This window comes from Pleurodeles waltl, chromosome 4_2 (assembly GCF_031143425.1).
Source record: "Pleurodeles waltl isolate 20211129_DDA chromosome 4_2, aPleWal1.hap1.20221129, whole genome shotgun sequence".
In the NCBI taxonomy this organism is placed as follows: domain Eukaryota; kingdom Metazoa; phylum Chordata; class Amphibia; order Caudata; family Salamandridae; genus Pleurodeles; species Pleurodeles waltl.
The window spans coordinates 548,824,914-548,837,076 of NC_090443.1; the positions used below are offsets into that span (position 1 = coordinate 548,824,914).

The window sequence follows — 12,163 nt, forward strand, 5'->3', positions numbered from 1 at the left end:
ATCCAGGATCTGGCCCATCGTGTCCTGGGAATGTTGGTATGCTCCCAGGATCTCTGCAAGTGCCTCCTGGAGAGTCGGTACCCTGGTCCTCCCCCTGACGCACAGCACTCCTCCCAGTTTCCCTGTTGTCCTGTGCCTCTATCCCCTGAACCATGTGCCCATTGCCACTGACCCCAGTTCCCTGATTGTCATGGGTTTGAGGTGTGTCCTGGGGTCCCTGTAGCTGTGGACACACTGCTGATTGACGTGTCCTGGGGACAGAGGTGTGGGTATGCTGACTGGTTGATGTAGTGGTGTTTCCAGGTGGGGGAGGCTCTGTGGTTGTCTGTGACTGGGCTTGAGTAACCGACGGTCCAGAGGTCCCTGATGGGCCACGTTGGTCATCCAGATCCAGGCGATCAGAGTTGCTGTCATCACTGTGGGCCTCTTTAGTTGGGGGACTGGATATTGCAGGCACCTTCTCTCCGCTGACATTGACTGGGATACCTGTGGGGATGTAAATGCTGTGTTATTGTTTCTGTGTGTGACATATTGTGCATCAGTGGCTTGCCCTCTTTGGTTGTATTTGCCCTGGCAGCTTTCACTTGTGTAATTTGGAATGTGGTGGGCTAGCTGATTCTCTCTAGTGCGCATGCTTTAGTAATAGGTGTCCATGCATTGGTATGGCATGCAGGGCTTTGCATTGAGATGATTGAGATGTAATGGTGGGGTGTGTGGGAAATCGTGGAGTGATGGGTGTGAGTGGGGGTGAGGGTGGAGGTATGTGATGGCATGAAGGTAGGGGGTAGTAGTAGTAGTATAGCGTTGACTTACCAGAGTCCAGTCCTCCACCTACTCTGGCCAGGCCCTCAGGCGCATGATTGCCAAGACTTGCTCCTCCCATGTTGTTAGTTGTCAGGGAGGAGATGGGGGGGTCCACCGCCAGTCCTCTGTACAGCGAGTTGGTGTCTTGCTGCTATGGAACATACCTTTCCTTGTAGGTCGTTCCACCTCTTCCTGGTTCTTGGGTGCTCTCCCACGGCGTTGACCCTGTCCACGATTCTCCACCATAGCTCCATCGTCCTAGCTATCGATATCTGCTGCACCTGTGCTCCAAATAGCTGTGGCTCTACCCTGATTATTTTCTCCACCATGTCCCTTAGCTCCTCGTCTGAGAGTCTGGGGTGTCTTTGCGGTGCCATGGGTGTTGTGTGAGTTGTGTGGGTGAGGGTGTGTAAGGTAATGTATTGGGGTGTGTGATATGGGGTGGTGTATAGGTGTAGGTAGTGTGTGGCTCTATTTTTGTCTGGTCGTGGTGTCTATCTCGTGCCAATGGTTTGTAGTCGTAAGGGGTTGTGGGTAATGTGGGTGGGTGTTTTATAGTGATGTGGGTGTGGTGTGTATGGGTGTCAGGTGTGTGTTGTTTGAATTGTCCAATGTGGTGGTGTTTTGTTTGAGTATGTGTATTTTGAGCGCGGCGGTATGTACCGCCAACGGTTTACCTCCATGGAATGTCCACCGTGGTGATTTGTGGGTCATAATATGATGGGCGTTGTTCTGTAGGCGTAACAGTGTGGGTTTTGATACCGCCAGTTTATCACTGACCTTTGGTGTGGCGGATTTGTGTCTGTGGCTGAATAGTGACGGATTGGTGTGGTTTTGTGTGTGTGTCATAATATGGTGAACGGATATCCGAGGCGGTGGTATGTTGGCGGCAGTCAGCATGGCGATAAGTGGGATTTACAGCCAATGTCATAATGAGGGCCATAGTCTATTGTGAAAGAAAGATGAGTAGCATAACATAAGTGTAAAACAGCGCAGGCCTTTATCAACATATACTCAAACAGTTGACGCACCAAAAAAATAATGATATGATAGAGTTGGTGGGTGTAGGTGAACGTGCAGACCCTTTTATAGTTAACAGAGTAGGCTGAGTGTCAAACATCATTTAAAATCTTATTCATTTATTCACACATGCAAAATATTTTTAACAGAAATGTTGCAACAAAATTATGGTACTAGTATATTGGTTGGTAGGCATATACAATTAATATCACAAACCAAAATGATTGAAGCATTGTAAAGCAATGCTGTTTGTGATTGATAGATAACAAAACGTGAAGAACATTTAGACAATTTTCAAGAATGACTTTTTTACAATTTGATACGGTATGCAAATATTAAGATGCTATACTTAGGCATAGCCAGGAAGTACTTATCAAAGATACAAGGAGTACACAATTTAGGGATACTTCTAGACTATGGGCCTGATTCTAACTTTGGAGGACGGTGTTAAACCGTCCCAAAAGTGGCGGATATACCACCTACCGTATTACGAGTTCCATAGGATATAATGGACTCGTAATACGGTAGGTGGTATATCCGCCACTTTTGGGACGGTTTAACACCGTCCTCCAAAGTTAGAATCAGGCCCTATGTGTTTCCCAAACTGTGGATCACAAGCCGATTTTTCAAGCGTTGTGAAAGTCCAAGCAGTAAATTAAATTCTACATTTATCTTGTCACATTTTCTGTGCTTCAATGATAGAGCAACAATTGTGAGGCCATGTCTTCTGACAAATTGCTGCTTGTTTTTAACAAGAGGATTGGTGTTTACAAACTTATTTTGCTTTGCAGTCAGAGAAAGAAAAGTAAAGCGAATTATGTGACAATCCTGCTGAGGTATAGAGACTGTGAAAGGAAAGGTTGAAGAATGTAATTTTTGTAATACACAACAAAATGTAAATAAACCATACATATTCAGCAGGTAGAAAAGCAAAAATGTTGCACTTTTTTGTAATTCTGAAGTGTGATGGTTAAATAGGATCAAAACAAATCAAGACACAATACTTGGTGTTACACAAATTATAAATATTCACGAAACCCTATTTCCACATATTATTTGTGTGCAGTATAGTTTCATCAGTAAAACTGTATGTCTGCATATTTAGTGGCCATTTCAATAGAAAATGTTCTTTCTTTGAATTACAGGGCACTACCACACAATGCTTTAGTGAAATAAAAAAAAATAGCCACCTCATCTCAATGAAGATAGGTGGGTTGCAAAAGTTTGTCATTCTGAAAAGTTTGGAAAGCACTGCTCTAGACACTTGAAACATCCTTTGTTAAACACTTGTAGGAAGCTACTCTGGTGTCTGTTGGAGGTCAATGGAAAGTTACAAGTGTGTGCTTGTTACATAAATGCCCTAAGAAAACTGCCCCTTTATACAGAAAAGAAAACCAAATTTTGATGGTGGTTTGTTCCTCCAACAAAAAACTTATGTCATCAGGTATCCACTATTTGTTTTATGATCTGACATTTTTTGTTGAGATACTGTTCTAAACATCCTTCCTCCTTTCACACCACATCTTGAAAAGTAATTGTTTTGGTCTTGTTTTCATCAAGCAAGTAGGTTTGCAGATTGATGCTAGTACAACAGAGTGCCTCATACAGTCCTTGTATCATAAGTTCTTATCTACAGACACATTTACCCTTACTTTCAATACCAGCAATTGGCCCACAAGAAGTGTCACAACCCTGTAGAGTTGATGCATTTCAATCAGTAACCTCATTAGTTGAGTGAACTGAGCTACACAGCAACTTGGCCCTAAAATGCAGTGTTGAACTATTACTTTGGAACCACAGAAACTTGTGGCTAACACCTACTGTAGGAAAATGTCTCCTTGTTGCAGCACACAGATAAGTCCCCTGTAAAGGTACCAATAGTTCCAAGGGCCCTGTGACCAGGGAAGGTCTCTAAGGGCTGCAGCATGTGCTGTGCCACCCTAAGGGACTCTCCACCTAACACATGCACAATGCCATTGTGTTGATGGGGAGAAAACGGCAAAGTCGACATGACTTCCCCCTCAGGATGCCATGCACACAAAATACTGCCTGTGGCATAGGTAAGTCACCCCTCTAGCAGGCCTTAAAGCCCTAAGGCAGGGTACACTATACCACAAGTGAGGGCATAGATGCATGAGAAATATGCCCCTACAGTGTCTAAGTCCATTCTTAGACATTGTAAGTACAGTGTGGCCATATTAAGTATATGGTCTGGGAGTTTGTCAGAATGAACTCCACAGTTCCATTATGGTTTCACTGAACACTGGGAAGTTTAGTATCAAACTTCTCAGCACAATAAATCCACACTGATGGCAGTGCTGCATTTATTAAAAAATGCACACAGAGGGCATCTTCGGGATGCCCCCTGTATATTACCCAATCCTTCAGTGCGGGACTGACTGGTCTGTGCCAGCTTGCCACTGAGAGAAGAGTTTCTGACCCCCTGGGGTGAGAGCCATTGTGCTCTCTGGGGCCAGAAACAAAGCCTGCACTGGGTGGAGGTGCTGCACACCTCCCCCTGCAGGAACTGTAACACCTAGCAGTGAGCCTCAAAGGCTCAGTCTTCATGTTACAATGCCCCAGGGCACTCCAGCTAGTGGAGATGCCCAGCCCCCGGACACAGCCCCCACTTTTGGTGGCAAGCCCGGAGAGATAATGAGAAAAACAAGTAGGAGTCACCCCCTCAGCCAGGTCTACCCCTAAGGGGACCAAAGCAGAAGTGCCCCCCTCCTTGGAAGGATTTAGCCCAATAGGGATAGGAATGTGCTCCCCTCTCCAAAGGGAGGGAGCACGAGGAGGGTGTAGCCACCCTCAAAGACAGTAGCCATTGGCTACTGCCCTGTGACCCTAACGCACCCATAAATTCAGTATTTAGGGGTGACCCTGAACCCAGGATTTTAGATTCCTGATGACCTACAAAGAACTGCTGACCTGAAAACCCTGCAGAGAAGGAAGACGACAACTGCTTTGGCCCCAGCTCTACCGTCCTGTCTCCTACTTCGAAGAACATGCACCAGCGATGCATTATGCTGGCCCAGCGACCTCTGCCGACTCAGAGGACTGCCCTGCAACTACAAAGGACCAAGAAACTCCCGTGGACAACGGACCTGTCCAACCAAACAAGAAGAAACCATCTTTAAAGGGACTCCCCTCGCTCCTGAAGTGTGAATCCCCACCTCTCTGCACCCGATGCCCCTGACCTGTGTCCAGAGAAACCAACGACCCAGAGAGGATCCCCAGGTGACTCATACGATGCATCTATCCTAGGCTAACCTCTCTGCACCCCCACAATGACAAATCCCGGGGACCCCCCCAGAACCGCAACTGCCCCCCCCCCCCCCAGAACCGCAACTGCCCGGGAAGAAGAAACCCGACGCCTGGAAGAAGCACTGCACCTGCAGCCCCCAGGCCCCTGAAGAACCAACCACTGGTGCAGTAGTGACCAGCAGGCGGCCCTCACCCTTGCCCAGTAGGTGGCTGGCCCGAGAATCCCCTCTGTGCCCTGCCTGCAACATGTGAGTGACGCCAGGGTCCCTCCAGTGAAACCTGGACAAACCCGACACCCTGTTTGCCCACTGCACCCGGCCGCCCCTGTGCCTCTGAGAGTGTGCTTTGTGTGCCTACTTGGGGCTCCCCCGTGCTCTACTGAACCCCCCTGGTCTGCTCCCCGAGGACGCGGTTGTTAACTGCTAATAGACTAGAACTGGAGCACCCCCTGTCTCCATAGGTGCCTATGTTATTTGGGCTCCTCTTTGACCTCTGCACCTGACCGGCTCTGTGTTGCTGGTGCTGGGTGTTTGGGGTTGACTTGAACCCCCAACGGTGGGCTACCTATGCCCCGGAGACTGAACTTGTAAGTGCTTTACTTACCACAATAACCTAACTGTACTTACCTCCCTCAGGAACTGTTGAATTTTGCACTGTCAACTTTTAACATAGCTTATTGCCATTTTATGCCAAACTGTGTACATTACTGTTTTGATTCAAAGTCCTATCTATACCTATTTGCAAAGTACCTTACATTTAATGTACTTACCTGCAATTTGAATCTTGTGGTTCTAAAGTAAATTAAAATTTCTCTATATAAACAAACCCATTGAGTGTGTGTTCTCATATATTGCTTGAGTGTGTACAACAAATGCTTAACACTACCCTCTGATAAGCCTAACTGCTCGACCACACTACCACAAATAGAGCATTAGTATTCTTGATTATTGTCTCTGTCAAACCTCTTGGGGAACCCCTGGCATCTGTGCACATTATCTCTAACTTTGAGATAGTATATACAGTGCCAGCTTCCTACACCTACCATAATCAAAACGTAGTGGAATCTGGAATAGTGAAAGCATACATCATAATAGAGTAATAGAGACCCATCCTTTGAGATCAAACCTCCATTGTTTTTTAACTTTATTTATTCAAGGGTATATTTTCCTTGCAGCACAAACCTAAAGTTTAATATCGCCCCTGTTCTGAGAGATGTTGCTGTCATCACATCATTTATACATATCGCAGTGAGTTTGGATTTGGTTGTATTCCAGAAAGCAGCATTTTGATAAAAAATTCAAGTAATTTCCTCGATAATGTAATTGTGAAGTTATATGTGATGTCATTGATGTCATTTTAAATGTCACCTGTGACATAATTTGTGAGCTACAGCGCTGTAATTAATTTTTAGTTTGACACACATCACTGCCCCCCTTCTTGCACATAGTGGTCTATAATAATTAACTGTGATCTTCTGTTCTGAGTTGTTATTTGGAGATGAGCTTGGTTTGTTGCCGCACTGCTTGCCAAGTACAATCATAGTCCTCAGGGTAGTTGATCTGCTCAATCCATTACACCTTTTGGGAGCACTAGTGTTCTTGATTCAGCCCTGGTGGTTTGCTCCTCTCTTCTCTCTCTTACTTGTTTCATTTTCATTTTCACTATGTATCCTTGAAGACATGTTTATCTATTGGATTATTTACTTTTACATGTGGTTTTACAGTTGTTGTTGGAGGCCCATTTAAGTAGTGCCTTGCTGTTGCAACGAAAATGAAGAAAATGTAATAGTGTTGTTGCCTCTCTGATTCAATTTTCTTCTCAATTTACTTGCACAGACCCTACTGGGAGAGAATGCTGGACAGAGCTGGGCCCCAGGAGCTGACAAATACAAGCGTCTGGATCGGGAGTTGCATTCCGCTAACACTCACTTTATTGAAGAGCAGCACACTCAGCAGCAGGTACTACACAATTTGAGTTGGGTTGTATGTGGATTGGGGTTTATGTCGGTATGAGAAATCTTGCAGTACTGGAAATCTTGGTTTGGGGATTTTTAGTGTCTGACATTAATGAATTATGCTGCCTAGGGCCTAGGAGTTATCCAGCAGCACTGGAGAGCCTCAGGAGCTGATGAGAGAAAGGCTACAGTGTGCACAGTAGACTACCATAGCATTTGGGGTCAAGCAGTACTTCAAGTTGAGGGCGAGAGGATGTATTTGTAAATTTATTGCAGGTCCTCCGACTGCAGGCTAGTGATGCCTTTTATGTACCTTATAGCTGAAAGGGTATGAAGTTTGGTACCACACAGTGCTTCTGAGTCCGATGAAAAGAATGAACTCTGGCTGTCACGGAACCCTAGACTTCAAGCTGTATGAGTGCGTCAAGTTTCTGTAGAGCTGTAAATTGAGAGGTCCGAAATCTTCCTTAATGGAGGAAATTTTAATTGGCAGCGTGGTCCTGTAGATGAGAAGTTGAAGCACCATCTAGGAAGAAGTTTAGGGACATTTATGAAGGTGCCCTTGCAGGGAGAGGATGCACATAGCAGGAGATGTTAATTCTTCAGTCCGGTGTTAAACTTGTGGAAAGAGGCAAGGACTTCCAGAAAGGGGCAGAAGCCATCTAGGAAGGTATAAAATGTCAGCTAAGATGTCTAGCACATTTTCTCTGTTTCAGTGATTACTCCTCTGACTTCTTTCACCACCATGGGGACCTGACTTCCTTTCTCACCTCCTCTAGCTCTTGTGCCAGCCTTCTAGTTGGTTTTGTAGCACTTTCTCTCTGCCTTCCATTACCACCACCCTCTTCTTTTATTCCTCGCTCCCATTCTTCTCTTTAATTCCATGTTGTCATATATGTTTCCTTGCCTCTGGTTAGATTTCCAGTTTGCTCCCAGCTAAGCCACTGGATCTATAAATTGTTTTCTCTGTATTCACCTTCTACTTTGTCTCATGTAGCTGATCGCAGAGCAGCAGGACGAGCAGCTGGAGCTGGTCTCTGGGAGTATCGGGGTCCTGAAGAACATGTCTCAGCGCATCGGCAATGAATTAGATGAGCAAGCAGTGTGAGTAAGGATGTTAACATAAATAGTTAACCTTTTGGAGAAATCAGCAAATGTGGAGAAAAGGGGCCAGATCGGGATAGAATGGGCCATTGGAGAACCAGAGGAGAAAGAAAGGAACCAATGAGAAAGCAATGGGGGGTGGTGCTGGGAGAAGGATAAACCAGTAGAGGGATGTGTCCAGGGCTGAACAAGTGGAACAGGGAGAATCCTCCTGTAGGAGGCATCAGAAAAGAACTATGAAGGAACCAGTGGAGAAATGTCACAGCATTGATGGAGATAAGGGCACAGTCTTGGGGAATCGGGTATTTTTGATCAGTCTACATAAAATGCACAAAAATGTAATCCACCAAAAGTCAGTTTGCAAAAGTTGCATTCAGATTAGTCATGGAAGAGTGATTTTAAGTAGTAGATGCTCCCTTTCCAAATCCCACAGGGGATTGTTGATCACGAGTTTGTAAAAACTACTGGACGGGTAAAACAAGAAACTTAATTTGAAGATACTAACCACTCACATCTAGCACACTTTTTTCCATTCTTCATTTGTAAGTATATACACTGTTTTTTGAAGATCTCAAAAATAAAAAATAGTTGGCCTGCTGTCCCAAAATTTAAACTTGAGCTTGAAATCGAAATCTGTGCCATGAGCTTAACATTTTTGCACTGACAGACATTAGGAGGTCTGCTGAACCCTTTTTAAAATGGGAGAGGCTCTAGAACAAACCGCAGAGGGGCGCAAATTAACCCTTTTACCACATGTTACATTTTGACTATGGAGTTGATAATCTTAGCTATCAAAACTGTCAGCAAAAATTAGCAAAGTTAGACCAACCATTTTACACCTGGGGGTATCTAAAATGATTCAGTGTTGGGCTTGACCAGCCAGGAATGGAGCAGATGTGATCCTGAGAGCTCTGCTACTTCTCCAGAATATCTGCTTGCATCCATACCTCCTTTTACCTTCTCGAATGTGAATAAACCTGTTACCGCCAAGCGCTCTGATGCTGTGGGGTAGAGGCAGAGAGTCGGGCAGACTAGTCAGACTGATCCAGCAAAAGGCTTCGCATTCGAAGACAGTCAGCCACCATCATGGTGACAGCTTAAGTGGAGTAAAAGCAGTGCTGCAGCAGGGCTTCTGCATCGCTTGTGCCAATGTTCTGGCAACTTCCGCTGCTGCTTCCTCGATGAGTAAGCTCACAGCCTCAGAAATCAGGACACTCCGTGAGACTCCGATGAGAACTGCTGGGTGGTCGCCATCTCCCTGGGAGTTTGTAGAGGCTGGGAATAGGCAGCTCTAAAGTGTTCCATTCGTATGAGGGACCTCCCTCGGGGGACGGGCAGAATGGCTGGACATTCAGAACCCAGTAGTACAGTTGGTCTATCACATCAGAAACAGATTGGGAGGCACACCTACAGAGTGGTGGATTTCGTACCTTACCTTAAAGCTCCTCCAGACACACTAACACCAGTACATTCTTTGAAGCAAAGGAGGACATTTTGCTCCCACAAGATTTACAGACTTTGTAGCCTATTGTCACCCGAAATGTAGGCTTTACCATTGTTTAGCTCCTACAACATTCACGAGAAGGAGAGAATGTGGGCAAATCACTGACTTTCTGTGTAAACATGATGTACAATATCAGTTGGGGCTCCCTTTCCACTTCATTTGTTCATTGAATAACATGAAACCATATGCTAAATATCTTGAAGAGTCCGAATAAATTCTGGCAATTACAGAAGACACACGTGCAGTAAGCAGCCAGCCTGCCAAACCTGCTGGTGGTTTTCACAAAGAGTAGTGGGAAATTGTAACACTTAAAACAACCATTCAACCCGTAAAAAAAGAAATTGAAAAAGCTAAGTCTGACGCTAAGTAGTGGTGGAATTTCAGGGACCAACATCCACTAGTAATGAATATAGAACGATCAGGAACTGAGTACCCCCGAAGTGATAAAATAAGCCCTACAAAGTAGATGCAGCTTTCTGTCTGGAAAAGGGGCACACAAGCATGTGGTTGAAAGGGGGGGGGGGGGATCAATACCATCCCTATATTTCAAGATGACCACAACGAGACCAAGAAATAGATGTGAACATCTTAATTTAAACTTCATTGTAAGAAGTATTTGGGGAGGGATTTAAGGCATGATGTTGCAGAAGTAAGTTTAAGTGGGCCTATAGTGACTTAAGGGTTCCCAAGGAGGAGGTGGGGGTGAGAATATACATGAAATCTCCTGTGGATCACCTGGCCTCTTTTCAGTTTGAAACTATACTATTCCCCTAGATTGGGTGCTAAGCTGGTCATCTATCGGGGAACAGTTATGTCACTTCTGTATGCACTAGGGGCACTCAGTTATTCTCTTCTGCAGAAGGATGTCAAGCAGGTCCTCTGAAGGTGGCAGCCAAAATACGTGTCCTGGATAGGCAGAGTGACAGTTATAACAAGCATTGGCAAAGCAGATATGTCTTGCCTTTGGGACCTACTGGCTTTGTGAATGGTTTTAGCCATGCCGCATAGCTTCCCTGATGCTGTGCAGCACGGCTAAAAAGAAAAAAGTCATTTTGTAGGCCCCCCTCCTACAAAATAACACACAGACTTTTTTTTTTTGTTATACATCCGAATTCGATCAGTAAACAAAAACAAATTTAGTGCGATTGGGTGGGGGAAAGCAGCAGGGAGAGGAGGTTGGTATCAGAGATAGCAGTGGTGGGAAAGCAACCGGAGGAGAGAAAGAAGAACGTTGAGCAAATGGCGAGAGAGGAATGTGTAGTGGGGAAGCAAACAGGCAAGAGAGAACACAGTGGAGTTGAGGAGGAGAAGCACATAGATGAGAATGCAGGGATGTGGAAGAAGCACACAGGCAGGAAAAAAAAAGTAACATCAACGCAATGGGGAGGGGAGTGCTTGCGGAAGACCTCTGGAAAAACACATGCTGTCTCATGGAGTGCTTAAACAAGAAGTACCGTCTGAAATGTGAGCAGTGGAAGGATGCCAGTAATGTATCTATGCTCCAGGAGAGCAACAAGCACACAAAAACAGAGTAAAGCCCACATAAGCTAACAAATCGGAAGCAAACAAATTGAAGTGATAATGAAGCCAGCGATGGTAAGTGATGGGCAGGCTCTAAGCTCACTGTAAGCTGATAATATGTCTCTCAAAAGAGAGTGCATGCACTATTTTAGATGAGACTTAAAATGAATATCGTGCCCAAGATCCTCTCTATATCAGACTATGTCCCTGGTAATACCATGTCAGCTACTGAAATTGCTACAAGTCACAATCAGTAATTAAATTTGGCAAGCAAGGAGCCAGAGGATAGCTATCAGATTGTGTATCGGATGATTGCTCAAGAAGGCCTCGCCATCCTACATATTTTAACATATCAAGCGGATCAACTCTGCTCTTGGGTGCAAACCTCAAAGTGGTGGTGCTAAATTGATCACTTGATAGCGTCCACCCCATGTGGCAGGTGTCTTGGTTACATCGATCTCTGAGAAGTTGGTGGCTGTATTTGTCCCCAGGAAACAGGGCTACATTATTTTTGTAGGCCAAATATTAGAATATGTTTAAGTCTTACTACCTTCCCACTGCCCTTCATCCTCATGTGCTTTAACTCCAATTTCATTCCAGCGATGGTGTAACAGACCTTCAATAACTGTAGGACCAACAGATATGTCATGGTGAGGTCCCCTTTTACCAAAGGCTAAACCTTTTGACAATCTTAAAAGGCATTACAACCTAACTGAAGTTGTGAGATGTGCATATTTATAAGTACAACAGTGGGACTTTCATCAATTGATCACACCAGAGCCATTGAGGCAACTCGCTCAAAGATGGATCACACGATAGTCAACTCAGTTTGACTCTCTACAAAGTTTTCAGGAGTCAGCTTCTACTGAGAAGATTCCCAGACAGAAAAGGTGTGGTAAGGAACTGGAAGGGGACATCTTCAGTAAGGACTGGGAACATCTGTGTGACAAAACCAGAGTGTCCTATTATTAAGTTGAAGGAGTCAGAAT

The 12,163-nt window shown here is 44.9% G+C and overlaps 1 protein-coding gene across 2 annotated transcripts in view; it reads left to right on the plus strand.

The window, feature by feature from the left end:
• STX6 (syntaxin 6) overlaps window positions 1-12,163 on the plus strand; it is a 95,397-nt gene that overhangs the window by 33,564 nt on the left and 49,670 nt on the right. For both annotated transcript variants that reach the window (XM_069232073.1, XM_069232074.1), the window contains exons 5-6: window positions 6,927-7,049; window positions 8,043-8,149. In XM_069232073.1, coding sequence (XP_069088174.1) covers window positions 6,927-7,049; window positions 8,043-8,149 — 230 coding nt within the window. The remainder of the gene's footprint in view (window positions 1-6,926; window positions 7,050-8,042; window positions 8,150-12,163) is intronic.